This window comes from Ambystoma mexicanum, chromosome 2q, assembly GCF_040938575.1.
Source record: "Ambystoma mexicanum isolate Mex_15411 chromosome 2q, UKY_AmexF1_1, whole genome shotgun sequence".
Classification (NCBI taxonomy): Eukaryota; Metazoa; Chordata; class Amphibia; order Caudata; family Ambystomatidae; genus Ambystoma; species Ambystoma mexicanum.
In genome coordinates, this window is record NC_090924.1 from 651,335,461 (window position 1) to 651,347,984 (window position 12,524).

Genomic DNA, 12,524 nt, shown 5'->3' on the forward strand with positions numbered 1-12,524 from the left:
GCATTTGGGAGCAGTGTTATTAATTCCCAGAACTCTCCTTAAAGGGAGCAGCAGAAACAAAGCTTTCACAGCCTCTGTAGCGTGTTCAAAAACCTAAATTGTGTCTAGCCCTCGGGTCTAGAGGAGATGGGGAAGGCAGCTTTGTGCTTTCCTGAGCAAGCTGTGGAACCTGTTTGGGCTCCATATCATGCCTCCCATGGTTTTTCTTCTTGACAGACTACTCCCTTCTAGAGTGTGGGTGCCTCTTCCTGGTCTTCGCTTCTCCTGGGAACATAACCAATGTGTCTTTGTCTCATTTTGATGGGTGTTGGAGGGGTCCCCAAAGAAGAGGGGTGGACATTGAAGAGGCCATAAAGACCCTCCTTCACTATTTTGGCTGCCAGTCTGACGGACCCACACTCCTCTGTGTCATAGTATTTTCCCAGAGAAATAAGACATAAGGAGTGCATGTCAGACAGACATGGAGTCATTCCCGGCAGAGTTTAAAGCCAGATTTTGGCAGTGACATTGTAAAAAACCATCAAGTGACCGTCATTGACAGAAATGGTCTTGAGCACTGCACAGAGAAACAAGAACCGTGAAAAATGGAGGCTGTGACTGAGTATATTTAGGTGTGACATGACTTCCGGCTCGGTGACAAGGAGCCATCATGGTGCCATTCCCCAAGCCATGCAGCACCAATTGCTGGCTGATGAAAAATGTCCGGAGCTGACTGTCAGGGATGAACTTCAAAGGATTACGAGTCTATGGGAGGAATGCATATATTTAAAAAGGGAACTAAAGGACCACCCTGCAGGGGAGTAGAGGGAGGTGGAAAAATGGGAACACCTGGTGAGCACAGGAGGACGAGCACAAGAAAATACTTTGGGAGTGAAGAAAACTGAGGAAAGAGAAATTCACACAGGATAACGTGACCCAGGAAGAGAAGGCACACTGGGCATCCTCTCCCAAGAATAAAAAGACGAAGATTGTTGCATGTGAAAAGAGACATTGTGGCCCAGGAAAAGACCACAAAGGGAAAAGGGGTACGTTTTACCCTCTGGAGGAGACTCATTTGGACAAGCGATCCAGACCTTCAGGCGAGCGTAAGCTTACTCGTAAAAGAGCCCTGAACCCTAAACCAGGGAGATGCGAGGGACCTGGGCCCCAACCCAGAGAGAAGATGAATACAAGTAGAGACTCTTTATGAAACTATACGCTAGCAAATAAATCCTGTTAAATGAGACATCTTGTCATTTATAAATTGTCATCATGGGATTCCAGAATCAGATAAAGTATTGAAGCCATGCCTGCTAATCACCTGGCGAGGACACAAACTCAGGTCAATAATAGAATCAACCCAATGGGTTCCAGGACTACGATTCACTTGTTTGTCTCTGGAATCCCATATTCATACCAGTCGATCCACATGGAATCATGCTTATGACATTTTTTATGCTCACATCGAATGGGTTCAAGGAGAGCATCCACATTGAAAATCTGATTGCTTTGGGGTTTTGTCCTCTACGTTGCTGCCTGTATTTGATTTTGAAGCAGTGATAGATTGCCTGCTCTATAATCTCCACTCATCACCTTGGAAACCTGATGCTTTACTGTTCATTGTTTTAATCAACTGATATTGATAAAGGAGAGCTTTCCTCAATTTTCTTTGCAAGAGAGTTTGGTTCACAGAAGACCTAACTGAACCTACAAATTCCATGAGCAGGTCCACCTATTCTCCAATTGTGAACTGAGCAAAAAGGTTTAGGGCAGTCTGGATGGAACACCAAGAAGTCAGATTTTGATGAAAAGACCTGGCGCACTCCTTCAAACCATATGCCCTTCAAAGCCTCTGGCCTGTATCTCTGACGGGTGATAAAGCAAGTTGATTCTGAAAGACACAGAATCAATGGTAATTGAAATCAGCCCTTTCGGTGAAGGAGGGTATGCAGTGTCGGATCACGGATCCTTTAGGAGAGAGCAGGGGCACAGCTTCCGAGAAGTACTGACCCAAAATTCGACCTTGGGTTTTACCAAGAGTACGCTAGGACTGTCTCCTGGCAAACTCAAGTAGACAACCAGTCCAATGGTACTCAGAATAACAGTTACACAGTCCCGCCTCTGCCGACAGACTTTGCAGGGAGTTTCCGCTTGTGAAAATTACAGGGAAAACCTAGAATTTAGAGACAAACCTCTACTAGTGAGGAGAGAAACTATCCACAGTTTCAACTGGGAAAGCCTAATTTTGGTATGCATTGAAAATGCAGGATTAGGAGATTGCAAACAAGAGAGAGGATGAGAACTAAGTAAACCTAATCACCCCTTGAGAAAATAACATATGAATCACCTCAAACAAGACTTCAGTGTCTGTATTTTCTGTAGTTTTGGAAAGATAGGAACTTCTGATATGAAGCCGCAGCTTTCCATTATTTGTGGATCCAATGTAGGCTTGTTGAAGCATAGGGTTACTTGGAGTAGACAATGCAGGCTAGAATTGTGAATGCTCAGACTTTTCCAAGGTTATCATAGATGAGTCGAAAGAAGCCAGTTCCAGCTTTCACATTTCCTAATATTTTCTTCCTAATGTAGTTTGTCTGTTTTCAAAAATAAGATTGCAAACTGGTTTTAGTTGTCACGTGGCATGTTTTAACGTTCCCATCGGATGGTAAATATCACTTAAGAGGAGCACAATGTCAATAGAAGATCATGCATTCCTACCTGTAAAAACAAACGCATCTTTCATTTAAAGGATAAGACCCTCGATGGTGAGCTGTATTAGCTAGTAAACTGCCAGAGCGAAGTCAGGGACTTCAAAGGAGGCTGCAGCACTGCTACCAGATGGTACATTATGCCACTATGTGTTTTATCAATATATGCTCCGGTGCTGCTCATGTAAACATGTTTGCACCCTAAGTGCATTGAAGTAGAGTGCAAGCTAAAAATTAAAACAGGACTGCCCCCATGGGTAATGGCAAGGGAGTGATGAGAGTGCTACCTTTCTGTTTCCGTTGGCGGCGATGTGTGGCCTGGCTCAAGCTATTTTACAGAAAACAAGAGATCTTCTGTGGTGTCAGCTACGGTGCGCTGGTTGCTTCAGGTTGCTCATAACTGTGGCACAATAGTCAGTTAATGCCTTAGTTTAAAGCAACCTGATTAGTTGCATTGTACATCGTAGGTGCTCATTCTTTTAACTCTGCCAAGAGCTTGAAAAAAAAACAGCATCTGTATTATGTCAATGTTGCTAAATGCTTTGATTTTGCATGCTGTGATTGTATAGGCTTGTGCCTTGAGAGACTGACATTTAATAATAGGGACTAGTAAGAGATTTGAGTAGGATTATAGCCTTTATACAAACATGAGGTTGTAAGAACATTGATGCATTGCTATTAAAGCCAATTGTAAACCTATGTTTTTGTTTGATTTCTTTTTTCTTACATCTAGGCTCTGGTTATAGCAGGGATCTCTCTTCAAACTGCCAACCTCTATGGATACATCCACTGTAAAATGGGTGGGCAAAAACATATAGGCAAAATGGCGTCCAGGTTTTTATCACAACAGCTATTCCAGAGGGTAAGTGCTTTATGGATAATGTTCTTTTTTCCAGAAATATATAAACAATTCAACCTTTCATTACCAAAATGGAATAATCTATAAAGCATTGGAGTGATACCACAACACTGAAAATTACTAAGACATGAGGATACAATGTTATTTTTCGCTTCCTAGATTGTGCTGAATAACAGCATGAAATTGAAAGTAACACAGGCTCGGCATTGTAGCCATAGAAAGTGTGTGAGATAGGGAAGCTGAAATGTCTGCAAGCGCTATTCTCCTTTTGCCTGCACAAGATTGACTTTAGTAGTTGGCCCTTTTGGTTCCTATATTGATTGTATTGATGAAAAACAGAGGCTCAGTTTATGTGAGCCTATATTGTGTTTCCATCAGTTTCCCTTTGTTCTGCCAGTATTAAAAAACAATATGCATTCACTGTGCTAGTTTGCATCAAGTTTAAAAAATGGTATTCATGGATACTCGTCCACTTTGATGCTGGGAGAGCTGGGAAACGGAGGCATACTGATGGGGCATACAAGGAGGCTGTGGGGCACAAGAGAGTTTTGTTGGACTTGTGTAGGTCATGGCAAATTGGTAAACGTTACTCATTGTGGTGTCTGTAGTAGATCATCTCCGTCCGCTCCCATTTCTTTCTACTCTTGGTGTGTTCTTTCACAGTACGGGGAGCAATTGGAGTACTTTACCAAAGCATATGAAAAGCCAGGGAGGACACACAGTGCCACTAAAGCCCTCTAGCCTATCAACTTCTTCTCACAGGTGACTAAATAGATTAAAACATATAGGCCAAAGAGTGAGTAAGGGTGGCATAATGCCATGTAAGCAAGAAGGCAATTAGACATACTAATGGGGTGAGGTGGTCTCACAAGGGGGTCCATGGAAATTATCTATATCTCTTTCAATCTGGTGAGATGGCAGCCTGTGTGGGTGAACCATTGTGGAGAGCGTTCTAAAAATGGTTGTCAAACAAATTGTTGAAAAGGTGTGGACATAAAATAAGCCCAGTATATACTAAAGTTAAGCTGTTCTTTCATTCAGTAGAAAGATCAGTGCAGGCTATAGAACTATACACAAATGATGGGATTAATCCACAAAGCATTAACACAGAAGAACTGGGTGGGAACCACACAGTGGGCTAGTCGCTCTCACTCTATTCCCCTTATCGGGTTACCGGTGAGTTGAAGGAAGGTAAATATAAGGGATGTCCCTTCTGAAAAATGAATGCAACTAGGATCTTCAAGTAATGTAAGGCTTACAAAACCAGTTGTAGGATTTTCTTGCGAAAAGAAGGGACATCCCTTATATTTACCTACCTTCAACTCACTGGTAAGCCCATAAGGGGAACAGAGTGAGAGCGACTGGCTAACTGTGTGGTTCCCACCCAGTTTTTCAGTTTTACTGATTTTTGATCCCTGTCTCTTTGGATCTCTTCAACCGTTCTGCTCCTCTAATTTTATGCTACTTGATTAGTGATGACAGCATAAATCTGAACATTTGAGTTAACTTAGTTGTGCTCGCCTATTCCTTTCATCATTAATCCACAAAGCAACATTTTGATTCATTTTTAAGTTTTAACTCCTATATGTAGCTTTAGTTACACTGAGCGAGCTTCAAACGATTCGTACGAATAGTGGTTGAAGGCAAATATGTATGGGTGCACATCTGTCTTACTGATATGTCAATTCACCCCCCTTTTATAATTTTCTGGCAGTGTGATTAGCTGAACAAACTTTGTGCCTTAGTTGCCCCTGTTGTGATGTTATCATGATCCCCCTCACAATTTATAACTACCAATATTTTCAAATCTTTGAATGTGCACAGACATGTTATTATAGAATTCTACATTGATACATAGAAATAGGCCTCTCAATGTCTGCACATGTTTTCATGTTTTGAACACCATTTTACAGTTTGCTGCACACATATGAAACCACATTTTTCACTTTGCTGCTTGCACCTTGTAAATAAGAATTCATGCATCGGGTTATGCTCGATAAAGCACATGGCAGAAGTAAGCTTTCTTCATTTATTCACAAACTAGTGAGAGGTGAAGATATCCCATACATCAGCGGAAATTGATGAAGCAGTTTGAACCTCTCAACCAGAGTTCACCCTGTGAGGTTATGGTGCATCCTGCTTTAAGGCCTTAGCCAGCATAACTAACAGAGCTAAGCAGATCCAATTTTCTGATCAGTGCTTTATAAAAGAAGAGAAAGGAGAATGTAGTGTCAGAGGAGGACTTTCGCAAAGAATAAAAAAAGTAACATGCCACTTTCATCGTATTTATTTCCCCAACATGCCGGCTTCACTGGAAGGCAGCCTTGTCTGGGAACACTGCATGTGCAGTTACTGTGCATGTGGTGAAGAATCAGGAACTTCTGCTCTTAGGAAAGATTTTCTTTTTGCAATTTTTCCACCATAGTTTCCTATGGAACCCCATTCTTATTTCTCTGTTTTTGATCCTGTCCTGATTTTTTGAAGTGAAAGAAAGACTTCAGATTCACTTGCCTTGCCTTTTGCTCCCATTTTATGGGGAAACTGATCAGTCCTTCAGACTATCAGTACGTGGAAACTTTGCTTCCCATTTGAATGCTTGTATTTATAACATTGCACACAGCATCGTACAAATGTATCCCCATTGCACTGCATTATATCACCCTAGCTTTTTTACACATGGTATTTTTGGTTACTTTTATATGTGCCTAAAAACAAGCTGATGGCAGTTACATTTTTACTGTTTTTGCACTATTTTTGGTGTGTACATTTGTTTACCGCATATAGATACTAAATGTGGCTAGTTCCCTAAAATGGTTGTGCCCCGAGATGTTTGCTTGTTCTTTGGCATATTGTAGTTTGGCCTTCTTCCTACATTTTATGGGATCAGGGAAGTTGTTATAAGGTCATGCACTTGCCCGGGAAGAGAGGGGGGATGTGTGTGTGTGTGTGTGTGTGTGTGTGTGTGTGTGTGTTTGTGTGTCTGTGTAGTCCCCGTCCACATCACTGGTGCCAAAAAGACTGCCACTGGGGCACATTTGAAACCAGTAGTTGTCTCAATTGGTGAACTAATGTATGGAATGGCTTCCAACTCGTATTTTGAATAAGAGGAGGGCCTCTGCAGCTATTCTTTGGATCCAAGTTTGAGCCAAGACTCCCTCTAAGAAGGGCAGTCTGTTGATGACCCGAAGACTACACTTGAAGCTGTCCACTGTCTGGCCGGGTGAAGCCCTGCCTGATCTCCGAAGACCCTGAGCGGTGCTTCAACCCTTAGACTGGTGGGACTGTAAAAAAACAGAAGGTGTCTCACCCACTAGTCCCCAGGGATCTGTCATCCAGGTGGCCAGGACATGGCCATCACTTTTGTATCCAGTTCCTGGGGGTGGACCAGTGTGGGAGGATCACTTGGGTGAGGGACACTGGATGGTGAGATGCAGTATCCCCTTCCTTGTAACACCTTTACCCCAACCTACCAGGTAGGATATTTAGGAGCTCTGCCCCCTCACCCCCCACTTTTTACAACACAAACACTTTCTGATGGACAGCCCGCTATGAGAGAAAACAGCCGAGCAGTATACCTGACGTGTGCCAGTACAATGGTCAGACAAGGTCCGGTAATTACTGACCATCACACACACCCGACTTCCATTAAACTTTCCCACACGGATAAAAGACGGGGCACGAGAGCACACTGAGCGAGGCAAAGCACACAAGGAAACATCAGTTTCGAGACAGCAGCTGAGCAAGAGCGGAAAGACGGCAAAACCAAATGGGATTGCAATGAGGGAAATTCCTTCGAACTTTTTTACTTTCGCGAGACCTCGAGAATAGAAAGTGTTAAGACCAGGAAACCAGGCTGAAGAATCCTGCAGTGTGTGTCGGCGATAACTCAGGGCCCTCCTGCGTCAATCAAGGCGGGAGAATGACCAGCCACCGTGGTACCGTCCTTGGCTCCAAGAACAAAGCAGCTTAAGTGAAATCAGCACAGCCGGTCAGCTAGGGAGACCGATACAAGACCGGTCTGTGTTGAAGGCAAAGATGCAAGCAGCAACATTGTATGGTGAGCACTGGAATGAACATTGTTAAAACGCGTGTGATAAGTGATGCAAGTGACTGCTGATGAGTGATTGAACTTTAAAGCAAGCTATGTTTGACAGAGTGGTCCGGCACTGCGTGTGTGTTTAATGGAAGGTCTCTGTAAAGTATCCAGCTGAGAGTGACAAAAATTGATACATTTGGCCCGAGCCCGGCAGAGGGAGACAAATTGAAAGAGAACAAATAAATGTGAATCGAAGTGGTCCTGCACACAGTCGAAAGTCTTCAATTTTGATGAAGTAGAGAAAGTTTGGAAGAGTGCCTTAATTTGGTTCGAGCCCAGCAGAGGGAGACCAATTGAAGGTTTTGTGTTAGTGGGTCTCGGCCTGGCGGAGGGGGCCCAGGGTGAACAGTAAATCACCTGAGAAGTTGTATAAGTGAACATCCTGAGATAAAAGTAACTTTAATGTTTTGTCGTGTTGCATCAGGCCCTCTGAAATAAGAGACTTTGAATGGCAAAGAGACTTTGGCACAGAAGGCTCTGATGTTGAAGTCTTGAACTGCATCCTCGTACTAGAGTAGCCAGAGAGTGTGCTAAGCTCGAGTGTGCCGCCTTGTCCTGTGCTGAAAACGTGGGACAGGGAAGCCAACGGCTTGAATATCCTGACATATATCATTTCTTCAACACTTTACATTTGCATAACATTGTTCCCACACTATGGGGGTAATTCATAGATTTTAGCGCAGAAGTAGCGCACGCGGCTGGCGCAGAAAGGGAGCGTGCACCAGCCGCGTGCGCCAAAACCCATTGTCACGCACAGCGTATTCATGGATACTTACATCCATAACCAGCCGTGGCGCAGAGTGGTGCAGCGACCCTGCAGCAGCACCAGTTACACTCCCAATCCCACCCTTTGCGCCAAAAACATCGCACAGATCCCCTACATTGCGCAAAGGCCAGTGGACCAGCATACAGCCCCCCCACCATGAAAACGCGCTAAAATCGCCACTCAGCCCTCACGCGCCAGCGAAATCGCATGTAAAACTCCCCGTGAACCCCTTGGAATACACATACCCTGCTCGCGCCAGTGAAATTGCATGTAAAACTCCCCACGCACCCCTCAGAATATGCATACCCCGCTCGCGCAAGCGAAATCGTGTGTAAAACTGCCCATGCACCCCCCGGAATACGCGTACCTGGCTCGCACCAGCAAAATCACCTGTAAAACTCCCTGCGTAACCCTGGAATATGCGTACCCTGCTCGCGCAAGCGAAATCGTGTGTAAAATTCCCTGCGCACCCCTGGAATACGCGTACCCCGCTCGCTCCAGCCCAATCGCGTATAATTCTCACTCCCGTACCCCCAGATTAACGCAGCAGTGTGGTGAGAAGCCACATGCACCCCCTGCAGCCAGACCATGCCACAGGGATCCACCCTACACCCCTCCCCATGCCCCACAGGCAGTCCATCCACCCTGACCATGCCCTGCAGGCAGCCCATCCACCCTCCCCATTCCCCGCAGGCAGCCCATCCACTCTGACCATGCCCTGCAGGCAGCCCATCCACCCTCCCCATGCCCTGCAGGCAGCCCATCCACTCTGACCATGCCCTGCAGGCAGCCCATCCACTCTGACCATGCCACGCAGGCAGCCCAACCACTCTGACCATGCCCTGCAGGCAGCCCATCCACCCTCCCCATGCCCCACAGGCAGCCCATCCACCCTCCCCATGCCCTGCAGGCAGGCCACATGGCACCATGCACTTGGGAGCCCTGACTCATGCCCTCCCTCAGTCCCCCTCCCCAATTGACAGGCACCTGCCAGCAGGCCCCGACTCCTGTCCCCCCACCTACCCCCCATTGACGGGCACCTGCCAGCAGGCCTGACTTATGCCCCCTCTCCAAATTGACGGCACCTGCCAGCAGGCCCCGACTCATGCCCCCCCCCACCGCCCATTGACGGGCACCTGCCAGCAGGCCCCGACTCATGAAGCCCCCACCCACCCTCCATTGACAGGAACCTGCCAGCAGGCCCGACTCATGTCCCCCAAACACCACTTCATAACTATACAGACTCATGGCCCTAATGCCAACCCAAATCCCAAACACCCAACGATCCACTGCACCCACTCCCTAGTAAATTACCCATTCAATGATAGTCAGAAAAGAACCAGCATGCCCATCAACACATGTCCTACGGAGCCACACAGTGGCAACACATGACTGATGGAGACATGCACGAAATAAATAATAGTAGACCACACCAATAATGAAGATTCATGAAATGTATTAAAAAGAAAACCAAATGACAAAATGAAAACCACACATGCAAATGAAGAAATAATGATTGCAATATGTAAAATAAAGTAAAATCCAAGGAAAAATAAAAATCCAAAACATGAAAAAAGAAAAGAGGTCATCCCTAAAGTCCATGGAAAGAAATCCTAATTTGATAAGCATAAATAAAATTACTCCATGTGAACATATAAAAAACAAAGTATGTACATGTCCGCAAAAATAGTAAATGAAAATCTGAAGGGTCCATTATCCCAAACCAAAAGGAAACCTACAAAAAACCCTATCAAAAATACAACTATATACACAAAGTGGAGCAAAGTCTGTGAACTCCAAATCATAATGAAAACCAAATGAAACCTAAACATTAATAACTATATACAAAGGCGGCAGGCTAGTCCGACGGCTCACTTATTGTTGTACCGGGCCAGGGCATCATTGAACTCCATATCGATGTTCCGGAGGCGGGCCTGTTCCCTGGACTCGAGGTCTCGCAGGGATGTAGCCATGGTCTCCTCCAACTCCCTGCGAGTTGCCTCGAGGCACTCTGCCTGCCTCAATGCCCGGTGCATGGAGTTCTCCTCCCTGACCATTGTGAGCCGTTCCCTCTCCGCCCGCCGCCGCTCCGCACCTATTCGCTGGCCCAACCGCTGCCACACGGAAGACACTCCCAATCCTAGGTCCTCCTGCCTGCCGGCCGATGACTGCCCCGATGATGTAGAGGGCCCCGAGGCCACATGCCTCCTACTCTGAGCATGTCGCTGACTTTCTGCTGCCTGCTGCCGACACCATGACTGCCTCCGGGTAGATGGCAACACCCGGGGCCGTCGTGCGGGTGCCCTGCTTGTATGTAAATGCACATAGTCCGTTGCCAGGGGTCCAGTTGCTGGGGTGACCACTTGTGCTGGAGCTCCGACTCCCGACTGTGGCAGGGATGGGATCTCCACTAGCCTGGCTGCGTTGGTTGGGGCAGGTCCACAGGGGGCCCTGGTGGCATCTGGACCGGAAGACGACACAGAGAACGTCTGGCGTATAGTGTGCACAGAGGAGGAGAGGGCTGCAAGAGAGTGCGACACATGGAGGAAACCCCCGACCATGATCCCTCCCAACTGGGCCACGTTGGCACACATATCTTCGTGATGACGTGCGTTGTCCCCCCAGGAAGCACGCACATCATCACCAATGTCAAGTGTGTGCAACGCGACACCAATCAGGACGGTCTCAATCCTGTCACGGGTCACGAGTCCCCACGTCTGCAGGTAGAGGAGTGCCAGATGACGTGGACCTCCCCCTACCTGCGGATGGGCCTGGACGGGGCATCCCTGCTGGTGCATGGTGATGCAGTCACAGTGTCAGGGACAGTGACATGCACAGGCCCCTCTGCGGTGACCTGTGCTGCCTCCTGCCCCTGGACTGCACCACTTGCACCAGTGGTACCACCCCCACCAGGCCCCATGTGCGGCTCTGAAGCGGCCTCCTCCTCCTCCATACACACCACCAACCTGGATGTCTCTGCACTGTCTTCCGCCAGTCGCCATCCCAGGGGGGGGGCTCACCCACCCCTTCCACTGCAGCTATATTGGCAGACGTGGCACCAGTCCCCTCGCTCCCGGACGATAGAATTACCTGGGAGGGTGACTGGGCCTTGCGTCGCCAACCGGTGGAGGCATCCCTGCCGCTTTCCTCCACAGTGCCGTCTCCGCCCTCTTCTTCACTCGCTGCTGTGTAAAGGGAGACATTGAACACAAGCATCAGGGTACTGTACAATAGTCCCCTAGACACAAAGCAATAGCAGATGAGTGGCACTGTCAAACGTCACTTCCATCATGTCCCTCCACAAAACATGGGTCAGTGCAGGCAACACACATGCCGGAACAGGTATGGCACATGCAACAAATATTTGCATCCATGTCCAAGGCACCGTAGAAACATCCAATGGTAGGCTGAAACTCACATGCATCATGGGACATGCTGATCACATGCGCACACATCACCCGAGGGTCATGCATCTGGCCCTGTATACCCCCAGACACAGTGGATACAAGGATGACTAGGCTGTATCAGTAAATCAACACTTCCTCATGGACATGTCATGCATCCATGGCGTTTACCAGTCACTCACACACTACTCAGACAAACAGCCATGTACACCATGCATGTCCATGACAGCAGCACCCATCTCTCACACCCCAAACATGTCCAAATGCAGGCACAGGCATGCATACACGTGTGCATTCCGCATGATGCATTGTAACACATACACCATCCATGTGGGTCACGCCTGACTGGACTCACATGCAGCAATATCATGTCCCTGCACACACACATCCATACATGACCCATGTCTCACACACAGCCAAGTAGCTAACTGCCACCACACTGCAACATGCACTGTTTTAAACGGGATTGCATGGGCACTTACTGCTCAACTCCAGACGGGCCTGCATCCTGAGGATCTGGTGGTGAAGCACTGGGCGAATGCGCTCCAGGACCCTCATCTTCTGGGTGGTAAGGTGGACCCGGCGGCCCGCTGCTTCTTGTAAGTGATTTCAATCCAGCACTCCAACTAAGTCAATGCCTAGTATAGGATGCCTAATGGAAACCCTTATTTATATATTTTTATGTCAAAAGTTTGTTTAATTCTGGATGATG

The 12,524-nt window shown here is 47.1% G+C and overlaps 1 protein-coding gene across 2 annotated transcripts in view; it reads left to right on the forward strand.

Annotated features, from left to right (window-relative positions):
• TVP23A (trans-golgi network vesicle protein 23 homolog A) overlaps positions 1-12,524 on the forward strand; it is a 512,460-nt gene that overhangs the window by 318,535 nt on the left and 181,401 nt on the right. For both annotated transcript variants that reach the window (XM_069647835.1, XM_069647834.1), the window contains exon 6: positions 3,421-3,549. In XM_069647835.1, coding sequence (XP_069503936.1) covers positions 3,421-3,549 — 129 coding nt within the window. The remainder of the gene's footprint in view (positions 1-3,420; positions 3,550-12,524) is intronic.